The sequence below is a fragment of the Mesoplodon bidens genome, assembly GCF_964165515.1.
Source record: "Mesoplodon bidens genome assembly, chromosome: 15".
In the NCBI taxonomy this organism is placed as follows: domain Eukaryota; kingdom Metazoa; phylum Chordata; class Mammalia; order Artiodactyla; family Ziphiidae; genus Mesoplodon; species Mesoplodon bidens.
In genome coordinates, this window is record NC_138171.1 from 27,678,117 (window position 1) to 27,697,140 (window position 19,024).

Sequence of the window (19,024 nt, forward strand, 5' to 3'; positions counted from 1 at the left end):
TATCATCTAATCTTATAACCACCTTGTAAAATAGTATACTAACACCCCAATTTTACATATGAAGAAGATATTAGAACCTCTGGGGCAGGGAGGAAGAGAAGAGGGGCAAAAGGGGCTTCATCTGTACTGGTAATATAGACTTAACTTGGGCAGTGGGTTCATGGCTGTGTTACAGCCTCTTTACAACTTGGTACATCTAAAATGTTTTACAATAATAATTTAAGTCAGTTGTGAAGATTCAGAGAGGTTAAATTACTGAGCCAAAACTACACAGCCAGACATAACTCTTTTCAGAACCAGGGCATTTATAGTTCTACTAGGTTGCTTCTCTGAAGTGGTTAAATTTAGCACAGAACCATAGTAGAGTTATGAAATCTAGAAAGCACTTGTCCACATTGACTCCAGAACCAGACTGACTTGTGACACCCTCTATGTATCTGTTCTACTTGGAGAACAGCCTGAATTTCACATTGTTATATACCAATGGTGGAAAGCAGGGATACTGTAGCACCTAATTCTACTGAATTGGTCAGGACCATTGCTCAGCCTTCAGCCACTCAAGATTTCACCAAGGGCTCATTAAATTATTAAATAATTTAAATAAATAAGTAAACATTAATAAACATTTTGTCATGTTAATCCAGTCTGGCCTGTGGCTTATAATTATAGCTGCACATCTATGAACAAGGCTCTTCTCATCTTGAGATGTTCTTTATTCAACAATACTCCCATTAACTTATTGTGTGTGGAGGAGGGGGAAGGTGGAACTGGGAGTGGAGGATGGAATTACTATTTATTGAGCATCTGTTATGAGCCTGGTATGGTGCTAAGCATTTTCCTTGTGCTACTCCATTTGACCCTCTTCAATTCTAAAGGATATTAACACACTTAAAAAAAAAAAGGTTTTTATGAGGATGCACAGATTAGTAAGACATACAAGGTCATCAGGGACTTTACATGCAGGTGGGGAGAGAGACAAAAGTAACATAAGGTCAGGTGTTATAAGGAAAAAGGGCGCAGGGGTAGTGACGGCAGTGGGGGAAGCAGAGAGAGGTGACTTTTACATAGGATGGAGCATCAATCAGCACAAGGGAGGAGGAAATTACCAGCAGGGAAGTACGGGCAAGGACTGTTAAGATTAAACAACTACTCAAACCCAATTCTAATCTCAGGAGAAATCTGCTGGTGGGAGTGGTGACAGAACTAGATTTTTTCAAGAGATACTCAAAGGTCAGTTCTAATTGTAACCACACTTGACAACAGGTGAAACAAGATGAAATTTAAAGATTGAGAGGAAATAAAAAATTCAAAATCTGTCAACCAACCCACAATTTTCTCTACTGCTTTAGGACTACAGTAATTAGCCATACCCTGAAGATCTAATTTTACAAAATATATTCCTCTGTCTCTAATAGGCCCACTCTAACAAGTTAATCTTCCTATCTGTCTCATGAATAAAATAAGAGTAAATGTGAGAAATTAATGTTCATGTAAGTTAGGCATTTCAGGTATAAGATATTACACAATGGTTCCTTTTATCTAAACCACACTTCTCAACTCCCAATATTATTAACATGTGGATGCACTGAACATTTAAAGGAAACTAAGAATTCGGGATAACAGCATTTCCTGCTTTCAACTTTTCAACTGTTGTTAAATGAGAAAGAATAAATGAAAATTCAAGTATATACTGTTGTAGAATTTACTCATTTGACATTAATAAACAAGTAAACTCTGTCTACCAGTCCTTTTGGTAGTTTCTATTAAAGCTGCCAAATATGTTCCCATTTGCTCACCAGCATACTTTCATTCCAGGCACCAAGACTGCACGTTGCCTCCTGCCCTGGAGGTCTCTCCAAGGCTGACCTTCCACAGGGCTTACTGCCATTCACTGAGCACTGGTCTTTTCTGCTAACAAACCAACTGTCTCCATGGACCTCTGTATTTACGCACCAACTCAAACTTTCTAAAATCAGTGTCGGAGCTGAAAAGGAACTCAGAAGACATCTCATCCAGACTCCCCTGACTGAACACACACTGGTCCCAAGAGAGCCAGAGGAGAGATCATACTGTGAATTACTTGCAAAGTCAGGGCCAAGGACTAATCCCCCATACCAGGGGCCAGGGGTATTAGGTTGAACAAGGGCATAACAGGTGCCAGACACTTGACATTTACTCTCATTTAATCCCAAAGAAGCAGTGGCTCCATTTTATAGATGATGAAACAGATTCAGAAGTAACTTGCCAAGTAGCCAAGTATGTGACGAGGGCAGGATGAAACCAAGTCCTGTTTAGCAACAACATCATGCTCTCTTCACTGTATCTCAATGTCCTACACTTCAGTGGTCCTCAACCAACCTTAATTCATCCCACTTCACAACTCCATCAGCCCAGTATTAAATTCAAAGCACTTGAGAACTAAGCCATCTATCATACACACGGTGTCGGTTGGAGAAGCATATTGCTCAGGCTGCAGGGACTTTTCATTTGTTTAAATGTTTTTATTTAAAAAAAATTAAAGACCTTCATGGCACAACTTCTTCCCAGCACAGTTATGTTTTAGTTATACCAAATGCAATACAATTACAACCAATAAATCATCAAGGTGGGGAGGGGGAACTTATGACTTCAAACTTAAAAGGGGGGAGGGAGCACTTCAAACAAAGTTAAAAAAATACTTAAAGAACCTTTCAGAGTAATTGCCAACACAACTGTCTTAGATTGGCTTTCCATTTCCTGCCATCTAATCAGTGCAGACACAGGTAGTGCTGAGAAATGAAGTGTCCCAATACAAGGTATACAGATGAGGTAATTTACAACAACACAGAAGTTGTTACTCTGTAAACCCTTGCCCCCCACCCACCCACCCAATTGGGTCTTTTTTTTTTTTTTCATGCTTCTGCAGTGACTCCTTAAGTAGCATTTTAAATACTTCTATTTCTTTTAAAAGGCTCTTGGGTGGCATCTCAGAGTCCTCTGCATTCACCTTACGTTTCTTGCAAGGTCTGATGCATGTCAGGAGGTCCAGCTGTTTGCAGCTCCCCACATCAGCCTCAGCTACACCTAGGTTCTCTGAGCTACAAGGGTGGGATGTGAAGTCTTGATTTACAGCCCTCCTCCCCACCTCAAAAGAAATAATTCATCAGTCATAAGTGTCCTGTTCAAATCACAATCCAGTGCAAACATAATCTCAAACTGCATCTCTGGCACATCTGGTGCTTTGAGGTTCTGCACAAATTCAACATGGTAACCCCCACAGCATTCTAGGGCATAAAAGGGTCGAGAACAATAAATATCCACTGTAAGTGGCCACGAAGGAGATCACCCTGCCACATAGTCAGAATGTTTTCCCTATGGTTGAGAAGCATTATAAAAGGAGGCTTTAGCTTCCTCTAAAGTTTACCATTATATTCACTAAAGCCACCACCTTTGATAAAGTTACTAGAGCTAAGATGGGTTACAAAGTTAGATAAGTTCATTAAATTCAACTCCTCAAACAATTATGTTTATCTATGACGCCCAGGTGAGAAAGACTTGTGAATCTATAAAGGTAGGAGAATGGGGAACTAAGACTTCAGGCCTTACAGTATGTTGGAAGAATTTTTCCTAGTCCCCACAAGCAGCTATGGTAATGAAGCAACAGGAGAAAATACAGAGCTGATGGTTTTGCTATTGTGCTTAAAAAACTAGGCTTCCTCAGTGAAGCACCTGATAAACTTAGGTGGCTGGATTACAGTGGAAAATCCACTTTACACACACAAACACACAAAAACTGGCGACTTTTCCCATCCCCAATCCCTGCACTGCTGAGACACAAAATGAATTTATGGCAAAGGATCCTTAATCCCCAGAGACGCTTTGGCTTGTGGAGCTTTTTTAAGGCCTCTCTGCCTGCCCGGTACCATGGGTTGAACGAGGGTTGTATAAAAATGGGGGCCTTGGGAAGCCTCCACGGTACAGGGCTGCAGGCCCCTCAGATGTGAACGTGAGCCACCCACCCAGCGAGACCTTTACACAGGGAACTTAAATCTAACCTTGATAAATAAAACCAAACGTTTATTTACACCAAAGAATTCCAACACTGGATCTTTCACATATGAAGGACAAAGTATTATATATATACACACAGCAAGGGGTGGCAGGGCTGTAACAAGAGAGTTTAGTTTTCCCACAATTCCAGGTCTACCATTTCAGTTTCACTGGAGATAGTGGCCCTGCTCCTACCTCTCAGGTCCATTTACAAGACTGAGGGGCAGGTCTGCTCAATGGATGGCATGTGAGGGAAGGGGAAGGTAGGAGGAAAAGAAGGTAGAAAGCTTAAAATAAAATGCAGTGGCCACATCTCTCATTAGCTCTTCAAGAGTTACTAGCATGAAACCAACATAGACAATGTTTTTTTCTTTTGTAAAAAATAATTATACCCAGTAACTAACTGAATTCAAAAGGGCCAAGTCAAAGAAACCTGAAAAAGATGTTGCCTTCCCCCTCCTACCAGCATGTTGGGAGATGAAAGGGGAAGAGGACCAAGGGAAGGAGCCTGGGAGGGACGGTATTGAAGTGTGAAACTGAACTGAAACTAAATTATAAGTGAGTTGGATTTAGGTTAGGTCAAGACATGATTCATACTGAACAGACGTTTTCAGGACCTGTCTGCACTTTGGGTAGATTTTCAGCATCTCAGTGTAACTAAGACACATTTCCACTAGATTCACCAGTATAACCCCACTGAAGCACTTTTGGAGTAAAGTGATATAAGTGACTAGCAGTACACTGCTCTTATAGGTTGGGTCCTTCCTTCCTCCTTCCTTCCCACCTCCCTTCAAGAGACTACATTTTTGTAATCTCCGGAGGAGAGCGTGAAATACAAACCCCTCAAAGTATGGGATGGTAGGGGAGCAATGGTGGGCACGGGAAGAAATCTCCACCCAAACGCAGCAGCCAGAATTGAGGCTGGTTTTTCTTTGTTCTTTAGTGATGAGGAACTGAATTTGGAAGGGGAGAAAAAAATTTGTCCGTGAAATATTCCACCTGCAGATAATTTTTCAGGGAATCCCCTGAGTTATGAAAAGTTCGAGTTAAAAAAAAAAGAAAGAAAAAAAAAGAAAAAAAAGAGTATCAGCCTATTGTAATTTTTTTTTTTTTTTTATGACTGAACTACTATAAATCCACAAGCAACGGTTCAGACACGGTGCTTCTGAAGTTATTTCACCCCTCCCCGCCAGGCGTAAGCTGCATCAAGGGAGTAAGTGGACTCCCCAACCTCTGCTCAGGCATCAGGAGACAGAAGGGGCCATTACTGCTGAGCGCCAGCGGCAGCTGGAACAGGCATCCCGAGGGGGTTGGCAGCAGCAATCACTGGTGAGCCTGCCAGAGGTCCAAGGGGTGAAGGGGTTGGCACTGAAGAAATCCCTGAAAGACAACAGCTGACAGTGAGCTAGAGACACTAACCATGGAAATCTTAGTCACCAGTTTTTCAGAGCACCTATCGCAAAAGTGACACAAATTCTCATTTTATTAAAGGCCTCTCCTTAGATTTTTACAAAGTAAATCTAATTTCAAATTAAATCTTCACAAATTAAAATGACAAGCTCCAATAAATTTAGTAGACAGGTAAATAAATCTAAGTTTGGAGAGTTTAAGCAGTTTGTCCAAGGTGCATGGCTAGTAAGTGGCATCTATGCTTGGATTCCAACCCAAGCCTGTCTAGGGCAGCATGTCCAACCAAACTTTATGCTCTGTAATCTGTACTAACGTGATGGCCACTAGCCATATGTGACTACTGAGCACTTGCAATGTGGCTAGTGTAGCTAAGCAACTGATTTGAAAATTTTATTTGATTTCAGTTAATATAAATAGCCACATGTGGCTAGTCACTATGAACTGAACAGTAGAAGGCTGGAGTCAAAGCTCATGCTCATGACCACCTTCCCTTGTTAGCCAGCATTTTCAGTGCAGAAAGGATCATTTTTCATCTGTAAACTAAAATAGTGTTTTAGGATTTACTTCCATTTAGTTTCTGCCACTCATGATCAGATTACCTGTTAGACTGCCCTCAATCAGCTGGTTCTTTACATTTTCAAAATGTTATATATTTTCTGAATAGCTAATATAGTTATATGACTCAAAAATAGCTGAGAAGAGTATACAGTGAGAATTCTCCCTTGTCCTGTCACTTGGCCAACTTATGGCACCACTTTTGGGGTGTATCCTTCCAGAAATATTTTATGTATATACTTAAATATAATTTTATAAAAATATGCATATAAGAATCACATATAAGAATGTGATTATATATTCTTGCCCATTCCTGGTCTTGGACATGGTCCTGCATCTTGCTTTCTTCATTTCACATTACTACTTTGGAGTTGAAACTAGACAAGAACACGAAACACTCATTCTTTTCTCTAGCCATATAGCATTCCACTGAATGGATGCCCTGTAATTCATTTTATCAATTCCCTACTCTACACGGAGCTGTTTTTTTTTTTTTTTTTTTTTTTATAAACTTTATTTTATTTTATTTTTTTTGCTGTACGCGGGCCTCTCACTGCTGTGGCCTCTCCCGTTGCGGAGCACAGGCTCCGGACACACAGGCTCCGCGGCCATGGCTCGCGGGCCCAGCCGCTGCGCGGCATGTGGGATCTTCCGGGATAGGGGCACGAACCCGTGTCCCCTGCATCGGCAGGCGGACTCTCAACCACTGCGCCACCAGGGAAGCCCCACGGAGCTGTTTTTAATGTTCTTTGATTACAGATAAGGCTAGAATGAGTAACCTTGGACATATATAATTTTGCACCCAGAAGATAAACTCTAGATGGCAGCTAGTTCTTTAAAAAAAGAATTCAGACAACAGCAATTCTTTGAGGGTGTCTGAGTTAAGTGCCCTCACAATCACGAGTATATCCATGTGGATGCTGCCCACATATATAATTCTTAGGGGACAGGCCTATGGTTTCTTTTGGGTAACTGTGGTTTCTTCTGGGTAAAAACTCGCTCTAAATCATAATGACTCAACAACATTAAAGATAATTTCATATAAACCATTATAATTTACTAGGCACACTGTAGTTGCTCTGGAAAAACTCAGAGAACCATTCTTTTTAAAATTAATTTATTTTATTTATTTTATTTTTGGCTGTGTTGGGTCTTTGTTGCTGCGCGCGGGCTTTTCTCTAGTTGCAGCAAGCAGAGGCTACTGTTCGTTGCGGTGCGCAGGCTTCTCATTGCAATGGCTTCTCTTGTTGCGGAGCACGGGCTCTAGGCGCACAGGCTTCAGCAGTTGTGGCTTGCGGGCTCTAGAGTGCAGGCTCAGTAGTTGTGGCACACGGGCTTAGTTGCTCTGCAGCATGTGGGATCTTCCTGGACCAGGGCTTGAACCCGTGTCCTCTGCATTGGCAAGCAGATTCTTAGCCACTGCGCCACCAGGGAAGCCCGAGAACCATTCTTATATGCATATATACCCATGTACAAACCCCATCTCTACTCTCCCTCATTTTCTTCATCTTGTTTCTGAGGACAGCATCACCTACTGTCAGTCTAACCTGTGAGATGAAAGGATCTCTTTACTCTTCATGGCTTGTTGAGACTTTCAAGTCCCAAATAATTTTTGTGATTCTGGCCTAGAAGAGACTGTTGATACTCTTACTCAAGGCAGGGCCATTAAGGTATACCAGGTTTCAAAAGCATCCTGAAACCTGGTGGGGAGAGCCATACAGGTCAGTATGTCAATAAGGTAATCATTATAGAGAAGAGGGAGGGCCACTGAAATCAGGTCACAAAGAGGGAGCAAAATTAAGAATGGTAACTGACTTCTATCTTTTTTTTAAAAAATAAATTTACCAATGAACTGACCTGACATCATATTGGCGCTGCTGACAGGCGTACTGCCCCCTGGCATGCTAGATGAGCCCATTCGAGCCTGGTCCTTCACAACAGTGTCTAGAAAAGAGACAAAAAGGTTAGATTCTGTTATGCTTGAAGGATTAAACTAATGGGCTGGGGCCTTAAAGCAGTCATCCTCATTCTTTACATTTTATTTGTATTCCATATTATTCCCTTAGTAATAGAATTAAGGCGTCAACTGCCCACTATGAATTGAACAAGTAATACAAAATAGAACTATCTTTCCTGTCAAACTGTGGTAAAGGCCAACTAACTACTAAACTAAATAGTAGGAAAAGGAGGTAATTATCCATAGTAGAGCTAATTTAAAACAAAACCAATCCTGTTAGAGTTTAATGACATAATACAATCTACCGTTACCCAGACAGAAATATATTATCAGAGTGAATTGGTTTTACTGCAGTTCACAGCTTGGTGCCAAATAGGCCAAAACTACAGGCTTGTGCAAATTAGTGCTATGACCACAGACTTCACTCTACATCTCCATCAGCCTTTCAGTCTGCTTCAGGTACAGGAGACTGAGCAAGAGTGTAATTGATTCACTAAAATACCATCCCACCACTCCCCAAGGAACAACCCAACACAGTGAGGATGGGTGCAGCTAAGTGGCATTTTCACTCATGACAGTAGTTAGCTATACTCACAACCTAGGTCAAGGTGTTCATACAATAAGGTTTTCAAGCCTTTCTGGCTCTCTCCAACAAATGATTAACAAGAGACAGGACAGATATAGGGCTGTATGTTCTAATCCAACCACTCCAGACTAGCCACTGAGAAGTGTCACCCACACAGTAAGAAAAGCAATTTATTTAGCAGTGATCATGAGTCAGGTACTCTGTTAGATAAGAATCCTCTCAACAATCATGGTCCCCACTGAAGAAACCAAGGCTCATTGTGGGTGAAGTAACTTTGCAGCAAGCTAAGTACAGGAGGCTGGAATTCCAATTCTGTTCTGTAGGGCTCTGGGCCCAGAGCTTCCTTCACAGCATATATTCTCCCCTGCCTGGTACAATCTACTGGGCAGGCCTGCACAGGCTCTGTGGACTGAACAGCTGGACTCACAGAAATAGGGGTGCTCCATGGCCTCTCTTGCGGTGAGCCGTGACTGGTGGTCGTACCGCAGCAGCTTGTCCAGGAAATCCAAGGCCTCAGGGCTGACAAGGTGCTGGTTTTCACTGTGGACAAAGCGTTCCCATCGCTTACGGGAATGTCTGCAAAGCCAAAAGGGGGAATGAGAAATGGACCAAGGGGCAGAGAAGCGCCCAACATTTCACTCCTACATTTTCCTTAGTGGCTAGGATTCCAGCCAATCACAAGAGAAATAAAAACTCCAGAGACTAGTCTTATACCGCTCTGCCACTGCAGAGACAACAAAACTAATTGGAGAGACTGGAAATAGCAGTGTTGCAGAAAAGAGAAATCTGGGTCCCCACAATTTTATGAAACATAATTCAGGTTACTTTACAGGACTGAATGCTCCTGCACAGCAAGGAGGGCCAGGTGGCTGGGCTAACCAGGCCTCCCTCCCCATCCCCCACACCCCCTTTCCTGGCATCTCTGCCACTTGGCCAGCAAAAGCCTTTGTATCAAGAAAGTTCACCTCTTCCTGTTAAGTGGTGAATGAGCTAGTATTGTGTCTAGTCACTATTTTTAGAGTCTGTTGTCTGCACATCAGTCTTGAAGCATGTACTTATTCTATGACTATTTCTTTCTCTTACAGACAATTCCGTCATTTAGAGAAGCAAGCTGAATCAGGAGGTTTTGATTTCTGACTCAACTGTAACCCTTCTACTAGACTCTACATAGTCAGGAATCTTCTGACTACAACCTCCACACTCAGAATCCTGTAAGTGAATCTGGGGAAATGGCCATTCAATCCAATGCTTTATCACAGGCCTGCCTATGCAGCATTCTGTAGCAGTGGACCAGAGATACCTCAGCAGTGTTGGCAAAGAGAACATAACTATTCTGGGGATCCAAAGTACCAGTTTACACCCAAACTGCTTAAGGCACAGATGCAAAGATTTTATTTTGTGACTTACCTGCCCAAGATATCGTTAAAACGTGGATCTAATTCAATGTTGTATTTGTCAATATAGTCATATAAATCTTCTGTCCCCAGAACCTTGGCTATCCTCACCAACTAGGATTGAAGAAGACAAAACCCACACCAAAAGCATATTACATGATTAAATCAACAATTAACCATGACTGAATTAACAGAACGGGATCATCATGGCTACAGGTATGAATGTTACACCCAATTTACTTCAAATTTTTTTGCACAACATGAATGGATTTCCACGTAACGTTCCCTAAATTATTACTGATGTGAATGTATCAAACAGAAAAAGCAAACCACTTTATAACCTGCTTCCTTCCTTCTGGTGAAGTCTTATTTTTTCCCCCTTACAAACCCAGCTGAAGATGTCACTTCCTTTGGGAAGCTCCCCCCCAACCCCATATACTCAGACCACTCATTCCCATTACAGCTGTCTTTTGTATCTTGTCTACACTTCTACTCTGACATTTACTACTGTAACTTACTTTCTTATATGTTTGGTTCCCTTGCTAGATAGACTATGAAGAACTTTTGAGATGAGGGGTTATTTTTTCTTTTTGTCTATATTCCTCAATTCTACATGGCACCTGATAAAGAGTTGCTGATTTTAACTGAATTCACATGGTATTCTTCGACTCATGTGAAAAATGGTCATCATATGTATATAACATTCTCGAAATGATAAAATTGTAGAAATGGAGATTACAACAGAGAAGCATGAAAGAGGGGGAGGGGAAGTTGGTGCGACTACAAAAGGGCAAATGAAGGATCCTTGAGGTGACAGAGATGTTCTGTACCTTGGTTATATTGATATCAACATCCTGGTTGTGATACTGTACATAGTTTTGCAAAAAGTTATATTAGGGGGAAACTGGATAAAAGGCACACCATATTTCTCTGTATTAATTCTTACAACTTCACACGAATTTACATTACCTCAAAATAAAGTTTAATTAAAAAAGTCATTGTGCTCAAACAAGGCAACAGTACCTTCCACAAGGCCCTAGAATCATTCCAGGTTCCCTTGAATGAAATGGCCCCTTGATCTACAAGGGGAAGTGCAGCTAGTATAAAAAATACCATCTATATTTCTACTGACATACATCAACTCAATCCGTATGACGAGACAAAAGGATCACAGAAATACCACATATAAACCAACATGCTGGAGAAAACATTCCTAACCCTAATGAAAGCTCACATTAGGAGATTCTAAGGTAATATCCTATATTTTAAACTATTATTCTTTGAATTGTAAAATATTTCCTAAAACATGTATATACAAGTATATCTCACAATTAAACAAGCAATGCAAAGGAAAAACTCTAATTTCAATAAGCTAAACCAATAGTTCCCAAGACACCAATCTGAGGATCAATGTCAGGTTGGCTGACAAGCCATTAATTGAAAATTATTCTAGGGTCCCACTCTCAGATTCTAACTTATTAATTTAATAGCTCTCAGGTGTGTGGGGGGGACCAGGCATCTGTATTTTAGCAAGATCCACTGCAGTTTCTAGCGGGTAAGCAGATCTGGCCGTCACTAGGTAAGACCAGTAAATGTCCTAATAGGAACAACATATATCACCTGATCATAATTGTCATGTCCATGGAAAAATGGCTCCTTCCGGAAGATCATACTTGCCAGCATACAACCCAAGCTCCACATATCCAAACTATAATCATACATCTGCATTAAAGAAAATGTCGTCATCACACATGAAATGACAAGAATGAATCCTGTCACTTCAAATTTTTTTAGAAAAGCTTTTTATTAAAAACAAACCACTCCACTGACTTAAAGTCCAAATACCAAAAACATGTTTTTCTTCTGTGCATTCCCACCCATGCTCCCCCACCCTCTCATTTTAAATCTGTACATACTATTTTGAATGACTTTCTTAACTTATGTAAGAACAACCCAATTGTCAGCCTATGGAAACCTTCTAACGTGTATCTTTTTTTTATTGCATGAATGCTTCAGAATTTAATCTTTAACTTCCCCTACAACAGGATAGTGTCCTGTTTTTCACCATTATAAATAACGTTGTAAAGAATATTTTTATGTATAAAATGTTTTTTGAACTCAGGGTTATATCCTCAAGACCCCAGAAAAGGAATTTCTAGGACAGAGTCTGAACTTTTTAAGGTATCTGATAATAACACCTGGGAGGACTGGGACAGGAAAGGTATTCCCAAGGATTTTGTTTCCGTGAGAAGAGTGCTTTCTTTTCTTTTTTGGTAGAGGGAAGGTCTTTATATCTAGGTATAATTTAAGAAGAGAACACTTTTTTCAGTTTACTTTTTTTTTTTTTTTTTTTTTTTGCGGTATGCGGGCCTCTCACTGTTGTGGCCTCTCCCGTTGCGGAGCACAGGCTCCGGATGCGCAGGCTCAGCGGCCATGGCTCACGGGCCCAGCCGCTCCGCGGCATATGGGATCCTCCCGGACCGGGGCACGAACCCGTATCCCCTGCATCGGCAGGCGGACTCTCAACCACTGCGCCACCAGGGAGGCCCTCAGTTTACTTTTAAGGCTGGTTAAATCTAGCTTACAATTCTCAAACTAGCTGTGTGTCTTTCTCTTCAGTTAGGATCAAATGCAGATCTATTCACATTCTACTGACATTATGACAATACAAACGTAAGTTGTGGCAGATGAACTGAAGTGATTCATATTTTACATTCATATAAAAGGGATAGCCATGGATGTGCATAAATGGCCTACTCAAAAGTGCAAAATGACATTTTTTGCAAATTATGTGCAAAATAAACACAAGGACCAAAATTTTATCTGCCCTCCTCTTCTCACCTGATAGTCTACAAGTAGCTCAGGACCTTTGAAATATCGGGAAGCAACTCGGACGTTATATTCTTGGCCAGGATGGTAAAACTCAGCCAAACCCCAGTCTATTAGCCGTAGCTGAAAGAAAAAGATAATAAATAATGAGTGACTTTATCTTTTAAGTTACCCCTCACACTGCCATTAGAGTACTCTTTTTTTTTTTTGGCTGCACTGTGCAGCTTGTGGGATTTTAGTTCCCTGACCAGGGATTAAACCCGGGCCCTCGGCAGCAAGAGCACAGAGTCCTAACCACTGGACCCCCAGGGAATTCCCTAGACTAATCTTTTTAAAAATAACAGCCATGTCACTCTCTATTGAAACCCCTTCAGTGACCACCTATTGCATTTAGGATGAAAATAAAACTTCTTAGCTTGACATACAGGGTTCTCTCCAGGATCTAATTCCTTTGCTCTAGTGAGACTTACAGTTCCTGAAAAATACAATCTCATTCTGTGCTTCTGCAAATTTTTTTTAGTGATTTTTTTTTAAACATCTTTATTGGAGTATAATTGCTTTACAATGGTGTGTTAGTTTCTGCTTTATAACAAAGTGAATCAGTTATACATATACATATGTCCCCATATCTCTTCCCTCTTGAGTCTCCCTCCCTCCCACCCTCCCTATCCCACCCCTCTAGGTGGTCACAAAGCACTGAGCTGATCTCCCTGTGCTATGCGGTTGCTTGCAAATTTCTTAAACTGCTCATCTAACTAGAATGTCTCCACTATTCAATATAGACTCCTACTGTGCTGAACACCTCATCTTTTGAGTTATTTAAGTTAGCTCCTTTAATGAAGTCTCTTCTAATTATGCAAATAGAAGCAACTATTGTCTTTGATATGCCCCCCCACCCAACCAACCTCAGATAAATTTCTTTAATAGAACCTACAGCTCTTTACTGAATATTTGTTTGCTACCTTTTAAAAAAAGATGGACTGGGGACTTCCCTGGTGGCGCAGTGGTTAAGAATCTGCCGCCAATGCAGGGGACATGGGTTCGATCCCTGGTCTGGGAAGATCCCACATGCCGCGGAGCAACTAAGCCCGTGTGCCACAACTACTGAGCCTGCACTCTAGAGCCCTCAAGCCACAACTACTGAGCCTGCATGCCACAACTACTGAAGCCCGTGTGCCTAGAGCCCGTGCTCTGCAACAAGAGAGGTCACCGCAATGTGAAGCCTGCACACCACAATGAAGAGTAACCCCTGCTTGCCACAACTAGAGGAAGCCTGCGCGTAACGACAAAGACCCAACGCAGACAAAAATAAATAAATAAAATTAATTTATTAAAAAAAAACTGAGTAAAGAAGAAAACGTTTAAAAAAATATGGACAGTAAGATCCTTGAGGGTAGGGACTGTTTTATTCACCTTTGCTAATTTTTAGAATTCAATGTAATGCCCAGTACACAGGAGAAAACCTAAAAATATTTACTGAGTGAATGCAGTAAGAGAAAAGCCACACAAAACAGCTCTTACCAAAATGTATCCTGAAAGTGGAAACAGTAGTAGCAAGGACAAGAGGCAACCTTAGCAACTATACGCCAATTAAAAAAAAAAAAAAAAAAAAAGGCAACCTATTTGCCCTTTGTGTGCAAACCATGACCAGGATTTGAAGTGTGAGCAGTAGGGTCTGAGTAATGCCTGACCGCTCCAGCACTGTCTCCAAAAGTTCACTGTTAATGAGGTTCATTGTCTTCTTTTAGTAAACAAAGGGAAATATAACAAAAGGTATGAAAGAAAATATCACTTTATCATCTTTCTCTTCAACCTCTTAATATCAGTGCTCTAGAGCTGTCCCTGAGCTTCCTGTCTTATCAATAAGTATTCCCAGATGACTATTTCTGGTCTGTGGCTTCACACACAGTATCTCTGCTTCTCCCACTTATACTCTCTAGCCCACACATATCACCAGCCATCTCTCTGTGATCACCTAACAGACATCTCAAAACTAAACCTCTGATAATTCCCTGCAAAACCTGTTTCTCCCACAGATTCCTCCTCCTCTGTTACCTTCCATTTATCCTGTCATTCAGGTCAAAAACTTTTTTTTTTTTTTTTTTTTGCGGTACACGGGCCTCTCACTGTTGTGGCCTCTCCCATTGCGGAGCACAGGCTCCGGACATGCAGGCTCAGCGGCCGTGGCTCACGGGCCCAGCCACTCCGCAGCATGTGGGATCCTCCCGGACCGGGGCACGAACCCATGTCCCCTGCATCAGCAGGCGGACTCTCAACCACTGCGCCACCACAGAAGCCCCAGGTCAAAAACTTTTCACCCTGGACTCTTGTCTCCCTTCCACCCCAAGTCTAATCTGTCAACAAATCCTGTTGGCTCTACCATATTCTGACCATATCATCACATCCACTGCCCTTGCTCCGGTCCATGCCATCACCAATCTCTGATTTACTGCAATAGCTGCTTTTCTTAACTGGTCTACCTTTCACTTTTACCCTCAATTCTCCACACAGGAACCAGAATGATCCTTTTAAAAAGTATTTTTATTTAAAAATTATTATAAATTCATAGGAATTTGGAGATGTTCTGTGTACCCTTCACCAGTTCCCTTGATGGTAATATCTTACGTAACTACAGTACAGTATCAAAACCAGGAAACTGACAATTCAGAGACCTTTCTTTTTCAGCAGTTTTACATGCATAAGTGTGTGTATAGTACTACACAATTTTATCACATGTGCAGCTTCATATAGTTTACACCACAAGATAAAGGACATCACCACAGATGTCCTTTGTGCTATACCTTCCTCTCACTTTCTAACCCCTGGTAACCTGTTTTCTAACTCTATCATTTTGAGAGTATTATAGAAATGGAACCATCAGTTTAACTTTTTGAGACTGCTTTTTTTCACTCAGCATGAGACCCATCCAAGCTGTTGCATTATCAATAGTTCTTACTAATCAGTAACAATACTACATGGTATAGATACACCAGAGTTTGATGAATCATTTATGCACTGAAGGTTTTTGTGTGGACCTAAGTCTTTGTTTCTCTGGGATAAATATCACTGCTGGATTGTTTATAGCTTTTAAAGAAACTGACAAACTACAAAACAATAGTTTGACATTTTCCAAAATGAGTATGCCACTTGACATTCCCATCAGCAATGTATGAGAGATTGAGTTACCCTGCATTCTTGTCTGTATTTGGAACTCTCACTATTTTTTACTTTAGCTGTTCTAATAGATGCGTAGTGAACTTTTAAATACGCAAGTGAGAACTTACCAACCCTCTGCTCAAATCCTGCAAAACCCGTGTCTTCGGAGAAAAGGCCTGACAGTGATCTTCCAGGTTTTGTATGATCTGGTTCTATTTATCTCTCTGATCTCCTTTCCTTCCCCTCTTCCCCGTGTTCATTCTATCCCAGCTCTATCCTTGTGCTGTTCCAACACGCCAAGCATATTCTTGTCTCAGGGGTTTGCATCTGCTATATCCTCTTCCCAAGACTGCATGGTTGATTCCCTTCAAGTGTTCTCCAAAACGTCACCTTCCTAATGAAACCTTCTCCTTACCACCTTGTTTAAAACTGCAACACCCTCTGCCACTGCCTATTCCTGTTTTATTTTTTCTTCCATATCACTTTTGTTTTTTTTTGCGGTATGCGGGCCACTCACTGTTGTGGCCTCTCCCGTTGCGGAGCACAGGCTCTGGACGCGCAGGCTCAGCGGCCATGGCTCACAGGCCCAGCCACTCCGCGGCATGTGGGATCTTCCCAGACCGGGGCACGAACCCGTGTCCCCTGCATCGGCAGGCGGACTCTCAACCACTGCGCCACCAGGGAAGCCCCTTCCACATCACTTTTAACTTTCTATCCTACCAGTCTCCCCCAGATGTGAACTCCTATGGACAAGAATTTTTTATCTATTTTTGTCTCACACATATATCCCCAGCCTCCAGAACAATACCTATTACACAGTATGTGCTTAAAAGAATACTAACTGAATGAACAAATCATCTATATCCCCAAAGCCTACAACAGAGAGCCATCACTGCATAAAAGGTGGGCTTGGGTCACCTTAAAAAACAGAAATGTAACACTGCAGCTTTCATTAAAAGTACTTGTAGAGCTCAGGGGCCTCATGATACTTGCTAATAAGCAGCAGCATTTTCTGAATATTTCATCCATTTCACAACTGTACACACTTAATTCTCACAATAACCTAGTGGCATGCAAGACAAATATTACTTGTATACCCACTGTATAGGTTAAAAAAAAAAAAAAAAAAGAGGCAGATGAGGAGAAAGGCATTACCCAAGAGAGTAGTTTTTCAATAAATAAGACTAGAAACCAGGTTCCCTGCCAAAACTAATGTTTTACCCACTACACTAATCTGTTTTCTTTTTGATAGGAATATGAATGAATGATGTTTTAATCGTGATTTTTAAAAAAAATTTATTTTATTCTAGTTGATTGACAATGTCATGTTAATTTCTGCTGTAAAGAAAAGTGATTCAGTCATACACATATATACATTCTTTTCCATTAGGGTTTATCACAGGATATTGAATATAGTTCCCTGTGCTATACAGTAGGACCCTGTTATTTATCTCTTCTAGAAACTCCCAGTCCATTCTTCCCCCACCCCCGCTCCCCCTTGGCATCCAGTTTGTTCACTGTGTCTGTGAGTCTGTTTCATAGATAAGTTCATTAATGTCATATTGTAGATTCCACACTGATTTGTTCATTCATTCATTCATCAGATATTTATTAAGTGCCTAACAGTACCACGGACTATGACAGATGCTAGGAATAAAATGTTAAAGATGGGCTGTTAACTCTATCATGTTGATAAATAAGACTTGTCCATCTATCACTTTACCTTTCTGTGCTCATGATCAATCATGACATTATGCGGCTTTACATCTCTGTGCATAATCCCCATGCTGTGACAATAATCCAGGGCCTGTGGGAGGAACAGGTAAGAAAGGAAAGCGTTAGCTTGTATAAGAGTGATTTTTTAGTTAAAGTCCCTTACGTTTTCCTCCACAGTTTTCCTTCTAGCCTCACAACACTCCCGAGAGTCAAAGTAAGGACAATCACTTCCGCAGGTATTTTTTAGAGACTTGTGCAAACCCATGCATGGCCTCTAAACTTCAAATCCTGTTCTTGCACAGTTGTTTCAACATCCTTTTTGTTAAAAAGACTCAAAGTGTACACCAATTACATGACTTCCATTTTCTCCCCCTTACCCAAAGCCTGGATTATTTTTACAAACACGAGTCCCTCAAAAGAAGGAAACTGATCTGTACTACAAACCTCGTATTCAAAGAACAGTAATTCTTTAGCAGCTAAGACTATGCAGTAGAAGTCGGCAAACCACGGCCCATGGGCCAAATATGGCCTGCTGCTTGTTTTTGTGAATGCTTAATTGGAACACAGCCACATCTATTTGTTTGCATGTTGCCTGTGGCTGCTTTCATGCTACAACATCAGAGGTGAGTAGTGCGAGAAAAGACCCTATGGCCCACAAAGCCAAAAATTTTACCATTTGTCCTTGTAAAGGAGTTTGCCAACTCCTGATTTATGACATCAAACCCAATTTGAAAACCATGTCCAATCTCAAACTAGTGAGTGGCATAACCTCTGGGGCTTGCTAATCCAGGCCTTCAAGTCAGCTGATGTCATTAGCCAAGTTCTTGTCCTTTCTGAAGGGCAACTTGGGTTCCTATGGTTCCCAGGGTTAGGCAAGCATATCCTTAACTTTCGGAAGTCCTGCTTGCCACAAGAATGCACGAGCCAATGGAAAGATCAAATATTTCTGCGGGCCTAGTCTCTTCAGGATACTTCTCAGGTTCAAATGCAGGCTTTATGTCAATCCTCATTTAGTAAGACACTAGGCAACTCTTAGCAATCTTCTTATCTATAAAGCTGATCTTCTGACTACTGGAAGCAATATATTTGGCGATCCCACTTCAGGAATCAAAGTTCATTCTAAATCACCAATCTCTAAGCACAGATTTACATAATCTTTAGGACAATGGCCCTTTGAGGGCTGAGTTAAAGTTTACTGTTTTACTTGTTCAATTTTAAGTAAAATAAAGTACACCAGGAGTTTTTTTTTTTTTTTTTACAAGTTTTGACAATTTAACTGTAACTTTCATAAGAGCAAGATAGAGATTACAAATATTTGTTAAGGAGTCCCACCTCTCTTCTAAATACCCCTTCCAAAGCATTGTAAATTATATTCTTACTAGACCCTTATTC

General features: G+C 41.1%; 1 protein-coding gene across 7 annotated transcripts in view; it reads right to left on the minus strand.

Moving 5' to 3' along the window:
• Positions 1-2,480: 2,480 nt before the first annotated feature.
• CSNK2A1 (casein kinase 2 alpha 1) overlaps positions 2,481-19,024 on the minus strand; it is a 57,465-nt gene continuing 40,921 nt past the window's right edge. For 6 of the 7 annotated variants that reach the window (XM_081256560.1, XM_081256555.1, XM_081256556.1 and 3 more), the window contains 7 exons: positions 17,640-17,723; positions 12,773-12,883; positions 11,552-11,653; positions 9,945-10,045; positions 8,965-9,113; positions 7,852-7,938; positions 2,481-5,409 (listed from right to left, as the gene is read on the minus strand). In XM_081256560.1, coding sequence (XP_081112686.1) covers positions 5,294-5,409; positions 7,852-7,938; positions 8,965-9,113; positions 9,945-10,045; positions 11,552-11,653; positions 12,773-12,883; positions 17,640-17,723 — 750 coding nt within the window. In that variant the 3' untranslated portion in view covers positions 2,481-5,293. Of the gene's footprint in view, positions 5,410-7,124; positions 7,387-7,851; positions 7,939-8,964; positions 9,114-9,944; positions 10,046-11,551; positions 11,654-12,772; positions 12,884-17,639; positions 17,724-19,024 lie in introns of those variants that run through there. The other variant, XM_081256561.1, reaches the window with a different exon arrangement.